General features: G+C 63.6%; 1 protein-coding gene across 1 annotated transcript in view; it reads left to right on the plus strand.

The window, feature by feature from the left end:
* The window catches only part of TTLL8 (tubulin tyrosine ligase like 8), a 42,707-nt gene extending 28,074 nt beyond the window's left edge, over positions 1–14,633 (plus strand). Inside the window, exons 11-13 of the mRNA XM_039863110.1 lie at positions 834–1,269; positions 1,799–2,023; positions 14,097–14,633. Coding sequence (XP_039719044.1) covers positions 834–1,269; positions 1,799–2,023; positions 14,097–14,129 — 694 coding nt within the window. The 3' untranslated portion in view covers positions 14,130–14,633. The remainder of the gene's footprint in view (positions 1–833; positions 1,270–1,798; positions 2,024–14,096) is intronic.
* The last annotated feature ends 4 nt before the right edge of the window (positions 14,634–14,637 follow it).

The following is a 14,637-nucleotide window of genomic DNA, read 5'->3' on the forward strand; positions in this document are numbered from 1 at the left end:
CAGCGGGGCGCGGGGCACAGGGGGTGCGAGGTGCAATCTCAGCCACGCCTGGAGCACCAGGCCGCTGCCGCGGGCACAGGCAGGGCACCCCAGCCGTTTCTGCTGTCGCCAGAGCCTCAGAGGCGCCCGTGGGGACCCCGATATTCATGGAGCTAGATGAGCTCCGTCCCCGAGGGACAGGCCCAGGCCCGCTGGCCCTCACAGCCAGCGCCCTGCACTCCCACGAAGTGTGCGTCTTCAGAAGACCCCAAAAGGGCCTCCGTTAACCCTCCCCGAGCCCCGCTCTGCTTCTGGGACACGACGCTCGCCCCGGGCTGATGGGGAGCCGGGAAGTGGGTTCTGAGTGGGTGAGGTCCAGCCCGGCGCCTCCCCGACCCGCTCAGGGTGCTGGGGGCCCCTGTCCGAGCCGCTGGCCCCGTCCACAGCTGTTTTTCCTTTCGTGTGTCACGGGACTGAAGTTACCCGTGGCCGCGGGGGTGGGGCTCGCCACCCAGCGCCTGACGGGAAATTCCCGCCACGTGTACATGACAGGGTCTACAGCATGGTCTAATCTAGTGCGTGTTATTCAGTTTATGTCCCGTTTGGAACAAGGCCCGAGTAGAAATGAACTAGCTGAAACTTTCACTGTTGGTGAATCTTTCTCGCGAGACCGGCTCTTTGAGGCCCATCTCCCTGCCACGTGCTAACGTGGAAACTGAGGCGCGAGCATGCCGTGACTTAGCCGAGGCCCCGGGTTGCTGCCCCGGCTGGTGGGCTCCTGCCCTGCCCCCTGAGCCTGCCTCCCGGGAGCTGGGGGAGCGGCTGGCCTGACCCCGCCCCGCCCCGCCCCGCAGCGCCATCCACCTGTGCAACAACTCCATCCAGAAGCACCTGAAGAACGCCAAGGACCGCAGCCCGCTGCTGCCCTGCCACAACATGTGGACCAGCGCCCGGTTCCAGGAGTACCTGGAGAAGCGGGGCCGCGGCTCCCTGTGGAGCAGCCTCATCTACCCGTCCATGAAGCGGGCCATCGCCAACACCATGAAGGTGGCCCAGGAGCACGTGGAGGCGCGCAGGAACAGCTTCGAGCTCTACGGCGCGGACTTCGTCCTCGGGCGCGACTTCAGGCCCTGGCTGATCGAGATCAACTCCAGCCCCACCATGCACGCGTCCACGCCCGTCACCGCCCAGCTGTGCGCCCAGGTGCAGGAGGACACCATCAAGGTGGTGCTGGACCGCAGGGCCGACCGCAGCTGCGATGTCGGCAGCTTCGAGCTGCTGTGGAGGCAGGTGAGGGGTGCGGGCCCCGGGGGCTGGAGGGAGCCCCAGCCCTGCCCGGCCGTGGCCCCGACCTCAGGCCCCACCGAGCACCTGGCGCAGGCCGAGCGCGGGAGTCCCTGCCTGGAGCCTCACCCAGCCCACTGGCTCCCACCACCCAGCCTTGCTCCCTCTGCTCCGCACCCACCCCCGTGACCCCCAGCCTGGCTGGCGGGACGTCCGTGGCCTTGGGTCCTTCTGGGCTGTCTGTCCTTTCTGGCTCTGCAGTGTCTTCCTGTCCTTGGTGGGCCCTGTGCCCCCGCTTCAGGCTCTTTCTAGGGCCTGACCCCACAGGGAGCCTGTGTGGGCCGGGGGCCCAGGCCAAGGGCAGCCTGGCTGCTGACCCCGCGCCCAGGCCTCCCTGGGGGTGGGGGACCCGCAGGCAGCCAGCCCTCGTGCTGTGGCTGACGCTCCTCTCTGAGGCCTCAGGCCGGGCCGGCCGTGCGGGACAGGGGACTGCCGGTCCCTCGCCCCAACCCCGCCCTCCCGGTCCGGTCCGCAGCCCGCCGTGGACCCGCCGCCCTTGCATGGGCCCGACCTCTGCGTGGAGGGCGTCGGCGTGCGGCGGGGCCGCAAGCACGCGGCGCCCGTCCCCGGCGTGAGCTTCCCGGCCGCTCTCCCGGACTCTCAGCCGTCCAAGGCCAGGTGCCCCTCGGCCCTGCCGGACCTGGCGCCGGGGCCCCCCCAGACAGCTGCCCAGCAGGACCCGAGACTGAAGGACGCAAAGGTACTGGCTCCTCGCGGCCTGCCGGACCCCCTTCTGCGGCTGCCGCTGGACGCCGTGAAGCGGAGCGCGCCGCGGCCGTGGGGGCGCAGCACGGAGCCCCCCGCCTGCCGCTGCCCGAGCGCAGCCAGCGAGGCGGAACCTGGCCCGGCCCGAGCCGAGCCCCGCGGGCGCGCGCCCCCGCCGGCGGCCGCGCACCCCAGCGCGAAGACGGTGGAGGCTGCGCCCTGGCCGCCGCCCCGGCCGCCAGGTAACCAGGCCACGCCCACGCCGTGCCTGTCCGCGCCCCGGGCCGGCCCGGCCTTCGGGGAGCGCGCGAGGGGCTTGAGCGGGCGTCCCCGGGGCTCCAGGCAGGGGGCAGGGGGCAGGGGTCGGGCCCTGGCCAGGCCAGTTGCCAGGGCAGCGGGGGTCCCCCTCACAGGACCGGGTGGGTGTCCGGCTGTCTCGCGGGGTTCAGCGTGAACGGGGCATCGAGCGGGAGGTTTGAACAGCGCCACGCGCCGCGGGGGGAGCCCTGGCCGGCGTCACTGACTCTGCTCCAGTTCCTGATGCCCCATGGCGCCCAGCACGGTGGCCCGGGGCCGGCCAGGGCCTGGCTGGGTGCGCAGGTCGATGTGGGGGGCAGGGTCACCAGGGTGGCTGGCTGCGTCTGCACCCTACTGTGCCCAGTGGTGCCCAGCACCCAGTGGCAGCCTAGAGAGTGTGTGTGACGAAAGGCACGGGCCAGGCCCACACCCCACGTGGCCGTGCCCCACGGCACTCACCCCCCAGACCCGCCCGGATCCTGCCCTGCCATCCCGCGAGTGCCCGGCCGCGATCTTGCTCTTGCTGCGGCCCTGGCACCAGCGGCCTCTCTGCCCGTCCGTCTGTCTGCTGGCCAGCCGTCTCCCTTCGGCTGTAAGCTCCTGGGGCAGGTGCTCAGTGGCTGTTTGTGGGACAAACGTGTGTGATCACCTCTCAGGCTGCCCGCTCTGGCTCGAGGGGGCCGGCTGTAAGAGCCGGCAGTGTCCTCGGGGACAGTGCCGGTCCTGCCCGCGCTCCTCACCCGTGCCCGCTCTGTCCCCGAGGCCTGTCAGCCCCACCGCTGGGCAGCTCGCCTTGGGAGGTCCCGGTCATTTCCCGATTTTCTGCTCTCTTGAAAAACCGTCTCCTGTTCCTTGTGCTCCCTTGCTTCCTCTTCAGCTAGTTTCGTGGCATCTCTGTGTATTCTTTAAGAGCTTTAATCTCATCCGTTTTTAAAAGAATGCCATCAAACGTTTTCACTAAATAAAATCAGATCGCCGAGCTGCACCCGATGCCGTCGATCGCCGAGGCCCGCGTCTTTGCAAAAACGTCACAGTTATCCGTCTACTTGCCTGTGGTCGTGCGTTGGGATGGCCTCCGGCGTGTGCTGTTGCCTGCGGGGTGTTCGCACACGTCTCTGTTCAGAGTGTGCGCCTCGGAGCGGAGTCGCACGCCCGTGGGCCGCGGGAACGCTCGGCTCGGGGAGATGGCAGCCGCTCGCCTGCCAGAGTGCTGGGAAGGGTCTCTGCGTGCGACGCGGTCACGCGGGGCCTCAGAGCCGCCGCCGCCGCCGCCGAGTCGTCAGGCTTCCTCGCTGTCGCCGCTCGGCGGTTTCAGAAAGCACCGCGGTCTTCCGCGCCTCGCCGGTGGATGGTGTCCGTTCCGGTCTGACTTGCATCGTCCCCCCCGCGTGGCATCGTTTGCATCATTTTGTACCATTTCCTCTCTTTCCGCCGCTCCCGCCCGTTGTCCTGCGGAGCTGCTTGTGCTCAGAGTCCTGAGAACAGCTTCTCCCAGTGCGTAACATTTTCAGTTTTTATTTTTATTTTATTTATTTTGAATTTTTATGAGTTTATTTGAGCCGAATTGACGACGATTACCTGGAAGCAAGATCTCAAAGCCTCCATCATGTTTTCAGTTTCCAAAAAAGCATCTTCTAATGGAAAAAAAAGAAAGGCTGCACACTTTTATGTGGCCGTTATCAACCTTTTTTTTTTTTGGAAGTCAGTGATATTTTTGTCTTCAGAATTTTTTTCCTTCCCCAAGGTTGAAAAGGTTATTCGCCTACATTTACCACGAAGAGTTTCAAAATTTGCTTTTGACATGCGAGTCCTAATGCACCTGGAGCTGACTTTTGTGCGTGGCGGGAGGTGAGAGTCGAATGCTCTCTCTGTCCGTGTGGGTGACGGTTCTTCCGGTTGTTGCAAAGTCCTGCCGTCTCCCTCCCGCCTGTGCGCACCCCGCTACCGGAGCATCCGGTCTGTTACGCGCACGCCCAGCACCTCCCGCCCCAGAGCCAGCGTCTTGGCATTCGCCATCCCTCTCTGCTCATCCCAGAAGGGTCCCGGGACCTCTTGGTCTCATTCCCTTCTGTACCAATGTCATAAATGTTTTATCCAGATCCACGAAAAACTCCTACTGAGATTTTGGTTGGATGCCCATTGGGGAAATTAACTAATGAAGTCATATCTTCTCACCGTGAACATGACTCCTTTCTCCAGTGACTTAGGTCTGTAAATTTTAGTTTTCCCGACAGAGACCGTACCTGTCTTAGTTACTTGATGTCGCGATGCTACAGCACATGCTGTCACGATTGTGTCACCCTTGTGCTGGCGTATTAAGTGCACCTGACTCGCACACACTAACCTTCTGTGTCTCCACGGTCCCAAACTCTCTCATCACTTCTAGAATTTCGTGTATACATCCTTTGGAGTTTTCTACGTAATTGTGTCACATGCACATAGCTTCGTGGCTTCCATTCCAACCACGCTGCTTCTCGTGCCTTTGTCTCGTCTTGTGCTGGCTGGAACCTCCTATACGACGTCGGCACCATTGCTGAATTTCTGCTCTTAAAGGGACTTTCCAACGCAACTCCATGTAGAACGACGTTTGTCCTAGGTCTTTATAAAGACATAGATGTTGCATAGATATGGATGTAAATGTGTAGACACTCTAGCGTGGGGATTTCTTTTAATCCTGACGGAAAATACGTATTGTGAACGTGTAGTGAATTTTCTTGAGCTCTTTTGCGCCTGAGAATTTTTCATCGCCCGTTGTTCCTTTGTGCTGTCCAAGTGCTGATAACAATGGACAGTCGCAAACAGGGCAGCTGCGGCCACTCCTGACGGGCGGACGGCGGACACCTCTCTCCCGCAGTGGGGCTGCGGGCTCACGCGCTCGTGCCGGCACGGGCTGCCAGGCGTGTCCCACGGCGACCGCGTCCCACGGCGAGAGGCGTCCCGCGTTTTACTTCAGCCATCTGGCAGACGAGCAGAGTGGTTTGCATCTCCGCTTCGATCTGCATTTCCCGGACGGTAACGCAGGTCACCAGCTTTTTGTTTTTACGGTCCCTTCGAACACACTCTTCTTGCAAAGCGCCAGTTTCGTGCTTGGACAGACTTTTCTGCCGGCCTGTTCTCGTTGACTTGTCGTCATTCCGGGTGCGAGTCCTTTGGTGGGTAACGTCTCGAAAGTGTCTTCTCACGCTCTGATTTGCCTCTCTCTCTCGATAGCATCTTTGGACGCACGTAAATTATCAATTTCAGTATATTCTGCTGTCAGTTTTTTCACGATTAACGCTGTGTTTCCTGTTTGAGACATCTTCACCTGTCCCGAAGTCATAAAAATAGTCACTTCTTTTTTCTTCTCAAAGTTTCTTCTGAAAGCTGTCTCCCGAATGTGTCTAAGCTACTTGTCTGCACAGTCCACCAGCCAAACTCAAGGCAGTGGCGAGGAGGGCCACACCGCCACTGGGGGAGGGGACAGGGACGGGGAGTGTGTCCTGAACGGTAACCGAGCATGCGGCGGTCCGATCTGCTGGCCCCCAGGGCACACTGGCCTCCTGCAGACGAAGCACAGTCACTGCCCCGACTCCGGAGGTCCGTCCGGCCACGGCATGGGCCCCACATCCGGGACCTGGGGACGAGGCGTCAGCTCTGACTCTACATCCTGCCTCGCCAGCTGGGTCAGCACCAGCCAAAAAGACATGTCGTCCAGTCTGGGATCCTTCCTTGTGAGCTGTTCACTTAGCCCGTGGTGGTTTTGTGGACGCCAGCAGAAGACGTGCGAAGCCTGGACAGCGGCCTGGATCACGGACGAGCCAGCACGAGCTTCGGCACGTCTGTGTCAGCTCCGAGGGTGTGACGCACTGGGGCCCCGGCGGGTCGCACATGAACACAGAGAGAGCTGAGGGAATTCACTGCTTTTTTAGCAAGCGGTGGGCAGGCCTGTTCTTGTCCTGGACGGAGACATTACCTTACCCCTGCACGGTGGCCCAGGTGCAGGGTGGCCAGGGCCTTGCAGGGAGCACTGAGGAAGACACGTAGGAGCACATGAGACCTCAGCAGACATACCCTTCCCGCACGGTGTGCCTGAGCACCTGTGCACATGTGTGCACACACGTGCACACTCACACACGAATACATGCATGCACATGCACACACAATATATGTGTGCGCACATGCACACACAAGCTCATAAACATGCACACGCACAGTCACACGCATACATGAACACTGTGCAACACAAACGCACACATGCACACACGATCACATGTGCAGGCACAACATGCACATATATGCACGCACGTGCAGATGTTGACATGCACACACGTGCACACATGCACACACGTGCTTGCACGCCACGGTGGTGGAACAGGATGGGGTGCCTGGTCCACGGTGCTCTAGAATCCCACGGGCAAACACCCGCCCCTCCCAGGGACCAGCTCTGAGCCCCGACTATATCCCTTGAGCCAGTTTTTCATCAAGTCTCGGCTCCGCCCTGTGGGAGGTCCTTCTCCATCGTCCTTGGTGGCCTTCCACAGAGGAGGGCGCGAGAGCCTGCCGTGCTGGGAGGTGGCGGTCCCCTCGGCCTTCGCTAGCCGGGGGCCGGCAGGTCCTCACGGCGCCCACGGCCCTGGCCCCTGTCCAGGCTGGCTGTCCTTGAGCAGCTCAAACTTTGTAAAAGGAGGTTTTGTCACATGTTTCATTCCCACCACCCGTGTGCCCCGCCACCCAGCCCGACACGCCCTGCACACTCCAACCTCAGTGCAGCGGGCGTGCAGACTCCTCCGGCCCAGACTCAGCCTGCGTCTCAGCCACCTCGTCCAGTGAGCCCACCGCGGTCCTGCCCGAGCGGCCGGCAGCAGCCGGGCAGCCAGCCCTGGGCCTGATGGGGAGGCTCCGCCCTCGGAGGCTTCTCTCAGATCATCTGTCACTGGACCGGCTGGGCTGGCGGGCGAGCGCTGTCCCAGTGTGTCTCCACCCCCCACCCCGGCTCTGCTGCTCTGCCTCCCCCCACGCTCAGGCGCTTCCTCAGGCTCCGCCGATGCTCAAGTCCTGGGACTCCCGCTGGCTGAGCGGGACGCGGACGGACACCACGTGGACAGGCCTTGTGTCATGGGACACTCCCACACGGGGGTCCTCACGGGGGCACACGCAGCCACCCTCACTGCCACCAGGAGCCAGCGGCGCCCGAGTGCCCACTCACGTCCAAGGGGGCCCGCGGGGCTCGGCGCCTCTGCTCCCCGGGCTGTGTCCCTCCACAGCCCAGGCCTCCGGGTCCCCCGAGGTGCAGCCCAGCCTCAGGCACCCCTCGAGGCCTGCGGACGGCACCTCCCCCTGGGCGCATGTGACTCTGGCTGGTTCTGGGCCCATGGCGCCTGCTCGAGGCTCCTCTGGGCCTCAGGGAGCGAGTCAGGTCTGCGCTACACGGCCATGCACAGCCAACGCCCCGACACTCGCTGCCCGGAGGAGCCGCTCGTGGCGCCTCCATGGGCATTCGTGGGACCTGCCGGGCCCAGCCAGCTCCCCATGACACCTCGTCCTTGGGCCAGCGGCCACCCAGGGCAAGTGTTCCCTGAGAGCCAGCCAGCCCGTGTACGTGCAACCTGTGCCAGCTGTCCGTGGGTGACAGCAGGTCACGCGGCAAGGCGGGCTGCGAGGAGGCACGCACGGCCCTCTGCGTCCCCAAGTGCATTCGTGGGCCAGCCTGTCAGCTTTGAAAGAAATAGGGAAAGACAGATGCGTGGCCTGGGGCTGGGCACTGCCACGCTGTCACGTGAGGCTCTGGAACCGTGGTCATGATGCGTCTCATGTCGTTGGGGCTCCTGTGCGTCCCTCTCGGGCGTTTGGGTGGGTTTCGGGGGTGGCCTGTCTTAGTGTCCTGGTAAGCAGCGTCCCCTGCACACACACAGCCCCATGGCCCTCGCCGGGCACGGCTCCGTGCACTCCCCCTGCACGGCCGAGGCAGGCGACGGACGTTCTCTCCGCAGAAGGTCCCCAGGCCCTCCGCACGCCGGGCTCTGGCGGGGACACCGCCACTGACGTCAGCCGCGTGGGTCGCTCTCAGCTGCGGTGCTCAGCACGGCATCGTGGGGCCGGGTCTTGTGCGTCTGCAGCCTGCGCCCCGAGGTGTGGCCCCACCGTCCGGACCCCGGGGCACGTTCTCTCCCAGCCGTGTCCCTGGTCTGTGTGGCCGCGGGCATCACCGTGCTACTGTGGATGGCAGGCACTGCACGCTCCGGACGGTGGCCTGGGCCAGTCCTCCCGTGGGCACGGGCCTGTCACCCTCCCCAGTGAGGCCTGGCGGGGCCTGGGGCCCGGGGCACTTGACTCGCCTCATGAGAAACCCCCACGTGGAGTGCCGCGGGCGCCCCCACCGCCTGGCTCCGGCGGCGTTTCCGTCACTGGCGTGTGCCGGGCGTCCTGCCTTCCGTGCCCCCACGTCACGTGTGTGCGTTGGGCACCTTTCCCCGCCCGTCATTTGTCTTTCGTCTTTCTCGGCGATGGCCTTGAGCAGCGGAAGGGTTTCGCGGAGTCTGACTTGCCAGTTTTCCTGCTGCGGCCAGGGCTGGGCCTCCCGTCCATCCGCACGCCACCTGCCCCACCGTCAGGGCCCCGGGCTGGAGGCGTCATGGTCGGCACGGTTCAGGCTCTGACCCGTCCCGAACTGGCTTTCGTGTGCGCTGCTGAGAAGACTTTCCCCTTCGAATGTCTCCGGCATCGCTGCCGAGAACAGACTCCCCACGGTGAATTCCGGTCCTCGGCCCTGCAGCCCGTCTGCCTGTCTGCCGTCCACACCTGTGCCACACGTGGCCACCTTAATTACTGCCGTTTTGGAATAAGCGCCGAGGGTCGCCTCGGCTTGTCAGGGTCTTTTGAGTTTTCACACCAGTTTTAGAATCGGCTTGTAGATCTCTGCAGAAAAGGCCTGGCGGGCTTTCCATGGGGATCGCATCGAGCCCAGAGGTCGTTTAGGGGGAGCCACATCCTGGGGCAGTGAGGCCTCCGGTCCACGCACACGACGTGTCAGCGTTGATGAAGTATTCTGTGGTTCTTCTGAGCAGTATTTAGCATAGATTTTGGGGGGTCAAATTTATTCCTATGTATTTGGTATATTTTCTGATACATTTGTAAACGTACTTTACAAGTAAGTCTTCATCCTTTTATAAATGGTGTTATCTTTTTTGGCGAGAACGTTTAAGTCGTATTCTTAGCAAGTTTTGGTTACACGAAGCAGTGTCACCAGCTACGGTCCCCATGTTCCAAGTCCCATCCTCAGACCACATTCATCTCGCATCTGAGTGTCTGAGCCCCTTGCCGACCTCCTTCCACTTGTCCCCACACCCCGGTCCCCAGCGCTCTGTGCCCCGTTTCTCTGAGGGTGACTCTTTTTAACGATTCCACATGCGAGCAGCGTAAATGGCATTTCAAACTTTATTTTCCGATTTTCCGCGCTGACGTGCAGACTGTCCCGCTGGCGTTCGCACGCTGACACCGTGCCCCGAAGTCTGTCACGTTGTTCTCGGTTCTGTCCACGTGACCGCGGCACCTCGGATGGCGTCCGTGTACGTGCTCCTTCCTGATCCGTGTGCCACGAGGACCCCGCAGCGTGGCGGCCCCTGCCCCCAGAACGAGTGATTCCGGAGACCGAGCGCCCATCGCCTGTCGCCCGTGGCCACACACCGCTTCCGCCACGCTCTGCCGGTCACACCCACCCGTCCCGATGTGGCTGGGAACTGGCCTCGGCCTCGGCCACCGGGATCAGGGACCGCGGGGCCTCGCAGCCACAGCAGCCGCCTCCGATTTCGCTTCGTTTCCGTTTACCCCACGCCCCGTTTTCTCTCCGTTCTTGCCTGATTTGGGGTTGATTTTTTTCTCACTGCAGTTTGCCCTTCATCCAGTCTCGAGGTCATACACTCCGTTTCTGGCCTTTTAGTGGCTGCCTAGAAGTGGCTAGTGGCATGCTTACGTGACCAAAGGCGAACGCTGGGAAAAATCGCACTGGTACCGAGACAGTACGATGGCCCAAGGCTCAGAGAACTCCAGGTCCCCAGCGCACTCTGACCTGCCATCGCTGGCATGCCGTCTGCGGGGCTTTGGCCCCACGAGACACTGTGCCGCAGAGATCCGGGGGGTTCCCACACGCGTCCCTCTCTGCCTCCTCCCCTCTGTGTCCCAGACGTTCGGTGTGGAGTCCTGTATTCTGCTGAAGACGTTCTTGGGGAGGGCCCGGTGGTGGCACGCTCAGATTAGTTTCTGGTCTACAAATGTCTTTTTCCAGCGATTTCTGAAAAGAGATCTCTTTCTCATGGAGGCTGTGCCCTGCCTCAGCTTTCTCTGCTGCTCTTGGAACGTGGGCGATCTGCGGCCTCTCGCCAAAGGAACCGTGGGTCTTACCTGCCTGCTTTTCAGACCGACTTCGTGACAGGTCTGGGTGTGGGGTTTTATCTCTGCTTACTCTACCAGGGTTCTGTGGGCTTCTTTAGCCTGTACGCAGGCTAAAGAATTGATCAGTTACGAGAACATTTCAGCCATTATCTCTGGGAGCCTCCTGCCCCCTCCCTCCCTCCTTCCCGCTGGAGTTCAGACCGGATGTTTGCTAACCCTTCTCAGGCTCCCGGTTCAATCTCCCGCCCAGTTGTTTGATTTGCTTCCCGTGCTGCATCTTGAAAGGCTCCTCGTCTGTTTCCAGTTCACTCTGTCTTCGTCAGGGTCCAGCTTGTGAAGAGTTCAGTTAAAAAATTTCATTTTTTTACAAGTTATACTCGGTAAAGCTATTTGGTCATTTTTAGAGTCCCTTTCCCTTCCGATAACTTCCAGGTAGTATTTGAAGGTAGTAGTTGGCGTGGATTCAGAGTCTGAGATGTCTGATAATTCCAGTAATGAATGGCCTTTGGCCAAGCTCGTGCTGCCGGTTCTGCTGGCGCTGTCTCACATTGCATCATAAACGGCGTGTTTCCTTTAAGCCGTTAGTGGTGGGGACTCTCTGCCTGCCTGTGGAGTGCGGGTCTCTGCCCCATCAGGCCTGCCAGGCCAAGGAAGGCGCTCCGGCCTCGCCCTGAACCCACAGCCACACGCCGGTGCCCCTCCCGCCCCCGCCAGCCCCGCGACAAGGGATTTTGTGCGGGTCTGACTGGGAGCTAACGTGGCTCTGTTGTCCCTGGGACCCCAGCATCACGGCGCCGGGCAGCGCTCCTGCCCCCGGCCAGGCAGGGCCAGTGCAGCTCCCCGGGCTGCTGCTTCAGTGAGGTCCCGGGGCGGCCTTCTGCCCCCGCTCCCTGAGGCCTGGGAACCTGGAGCCCAGCGGCTCTGCTGGCCGCGCCTCAGGAGGAAGTTCTGGGGCCTGCCCGACGCCTTGGCCGTCCACCCTCACAGCCACCCTCGCGGCCACCCTCCCGGCCACCCTCACTGCCACCCTCGCTGCCCGGCCGGCCCCTCTGTTGCTCTTAGGGTGCTTTTCCCACGTGCGCCCGGGCGCGGTGGTTTCCCTTGGCGGGCTTGGTCCGGATCGCTGAGCACACCGCTGTCCACTTCGGGGCCGCCCCGCCGCCGCCGGCCTCCCCTCTGCCCCCCGCCGCCTGCTCAGCCCCTCCCCCCAGGCCTCTCTCCCTCCGCCGTCGCCCACGCCACGCGGTGCCCCTGAGCTCCCAGCCTGCCAGGCGCTCCTCGGCTCAGCACGTCCCTGGGTCCTGGGGCCTAGTCCTGTCCTTGGCCTGGAGCGAGCCCAGCGGCAGCCCCTCGGGGCCTTGTGGACCCCGTTTAGCCCCAGGGGCATCGGTGGGCCAAGAACTGCCCCGTGGAGCTGCCCTGGCACCGGACTCGGCCCCGCACCCCGCACACAGTGCCCATGCCTTCACCGCCGGCCTTTCTCCGCCTCACGTGCCACACAGGCCCTGGCGTGTCCCGTGGGCCAGGCTGGCCCCAGCCCCTCAGGGAGCCCCGTTTCCCGGCTCCAGCTCAGCATCTGCTCCAGGCTCCAGGAAGCTGCAGGCTGCTTTGCATAGGCACTGGGTGGCCCCACTGCCACCCCCTCTATCCAGACCCCACCCAGACCCCAGGGTAGAGTGACTCAGCCAGGCCATTGGAAATGGGTGGTTCGGGCCCAGCCCGAGGAGCTGCCGGGGAGTAGCCTGGCCCCGAGGCCCTGAATGCCTGGAGAGCTCTCCCCCTCCCCCTCAGCTCTCCTCACCTTCCCCCCCAGCCTCCCCCCCCCCCAGCCTCTCCCATTTGCCCTCATCTGTCCCCACCTCCCAGCCTCCCCTGACTCCCCCCAGAGTCCTGGCCTCCCCCCCCCCCACCCCACTGCACAGGCTGTGGCATCAGAGTCTGGCCCGCACAGGGAGAAAGGAGGGTCCTGGCACTGCCCACCCCACTCCCTGATGGGCTCTCCGGCCCCCGCATGTCGGAGTAGCTGAGAAAATCCTCGTGGAGCAGCGGGCTCCCCTCCGTCCTCATGGGGTGGGAGTGGGTGGCCTCGCAGCGGCCCATCCACCCACCTCGCCTGCCACGGCCTCTGGCAGGCTGCCCAGCTGCACTGCAGCCGGCCACAACGCACTCACCCAACAGGGGGACCACCTCCTGGACCAGCGGACCTGTGTCCTGGCGGGGCCAGCAGAGCCCAGCCTGCTCCTGAGGTAGACAGCTGCCCAGCGGCCAGTGCGCCCGGGCAGCTGGTGGGCAGAGCAGCCTCACACAGGGCCCCGGGCCAAGCCGTCAGCCCTCGCTGAACCTCAGGCTCTAACACCCCAGTCCCCCTCGGATCCCCTCCAGCCACTGCCCTGCCCGGAGCTCCGTGCCCCAGTCTAGCGCGTCAGCAGTGGGTACCCAGCCCCAGGCCCACAGCCCACCTCGTCCAGGCCCAGTGGGGATGGGGCCTCACCTCCAAGGGTCTGAGCTCAGGCCCCCTAGGGTGGAATGAGATGGGTCTGTCTGGGCATGGCCCATCGGGAGGAGGCCAGGGTCGGTCAGGGCCGGAGAGAGAGCTGGAGAAAGTGGCCCTTTTCAGGCACCGGTGGGAGGAAGAGGCAGGATGGGGGCCAAGGGCCAGGATCCCTCCCGTGCCCAGGAGAGCCCTGGAGCCGGCCCTGCTGTGGGTCTGCAGACATCTGTCCTCTGCCCTGGCCTCCTACGCACAGGCTGAGGGACAGGTCAAGGGCACCAGCTAGGCTCCACTGGGTCCTGCTGCTGAGGGTGGACATTTCCGGGGGTGCTCCTGGTAGCGATGGTGCTGTGACTACTGTCCGCGGCTGCCCACGGCCCCTGGCGCTCGGGAGCCGGCAGAGGGCATGAGGGCCGATGAGCAGGGCAAAGAGGACCTCCCCATACCCACTGCGTCCCCCTCAGAGAGAGGCCCCCAGGCCCCCACCCCTTGCCTTAAGTGGAGGTCGGGGTTTCCTGAGAGCTGGGGAGAGTGGGTGGGAGTGGGTGGGCTTGGGAGCCGGCCGAGACTGGACTTCAGCAAGTGAGGGCGGCAGAAGGGGAGGTGTCCTCTCCCGGGCCAGTGGGCCAGGGCTGGGTGGTGGGTGTGATTTTAGGAACTGATGGACCAGGTCTGGGGGCTGGTGGGTGACCTCGGTGGGCGCGACCTGGGCCAGTGGGCTTGGTCCGAGGTGGTGAGCGGGGTCCGGGTTATGGTGGGCTGGGTCCCGGGCGCGGCTGGGGCAGGGGGTGGTGGGTCGGGGCCGGTGGCGGGCGGGGTCCAGGCCGCGGCGGGGTCCGGGCCGGTGGGTAGGGTCCAAGCGGGCGAAGTGGTCTCAGGGCTTTTTCTCTCTCTCTCTCTCCCCCCCCTCAAGGGCCGCCCCGGGGCCTCCCCGCGCCGTGTCTAGTGTGCTGCGGCTCGCTGCTGCCCACCCGGCCCTGCAAGCGCTGCCGCTCCTTCTGCGCCTCTGTCCTGCAGGGCGCCTCCTTCGTGCCCCTCGGCGGGCCGGGCGGCCCGTGGACCCCGTGACGCCGAGGACCAGGACCCGGACAGATGCACCCAGGCCTCCAGAGCGTGGCTGGTTCCTTTGGAAACCTGCCCGTAGACGAGGCACCTTGTATACAGAGCTATTTTAGCGAAATTGTACAGTCTTCACCATGGTATTTCTTACAGAGCCCCCACTCCACCCCAGGACCTGCGCCCCACAACAGGCACCCCTCGCTCTGCTTTGCCACGGCGGGAGGAAGAAACCCCTCCCCAGACTCCCCCTCCCCTGGGGCCCCTCCTTGCTAGAAGCCCCGCCTCCAGCCAGAGGTCCCAGATAAGGCAGCCATTCATTCATTCATTCATTCATTCAACAAAAGCCTTGCCCTGCTGGCCCAGGCTCTTTACACCCGTGTCTGCTGCCGACCTGG

The sequence above is a fragment of the Pteropus medius genome, unplaced genomic scaffold, assembly GCF_902729225.1.
Source record: "Pteropus medius unplaced genomic scaffold, Ma_sr-lr_union100, whole genome shotgun sequence".
Taxonomy (NCBI): domain Eukaryota; kingdom Metazoa; phylum Chordata; class Mammalia; order Chiroptera; family Pteropodidae; genus Pteropus; species Pteropus medius.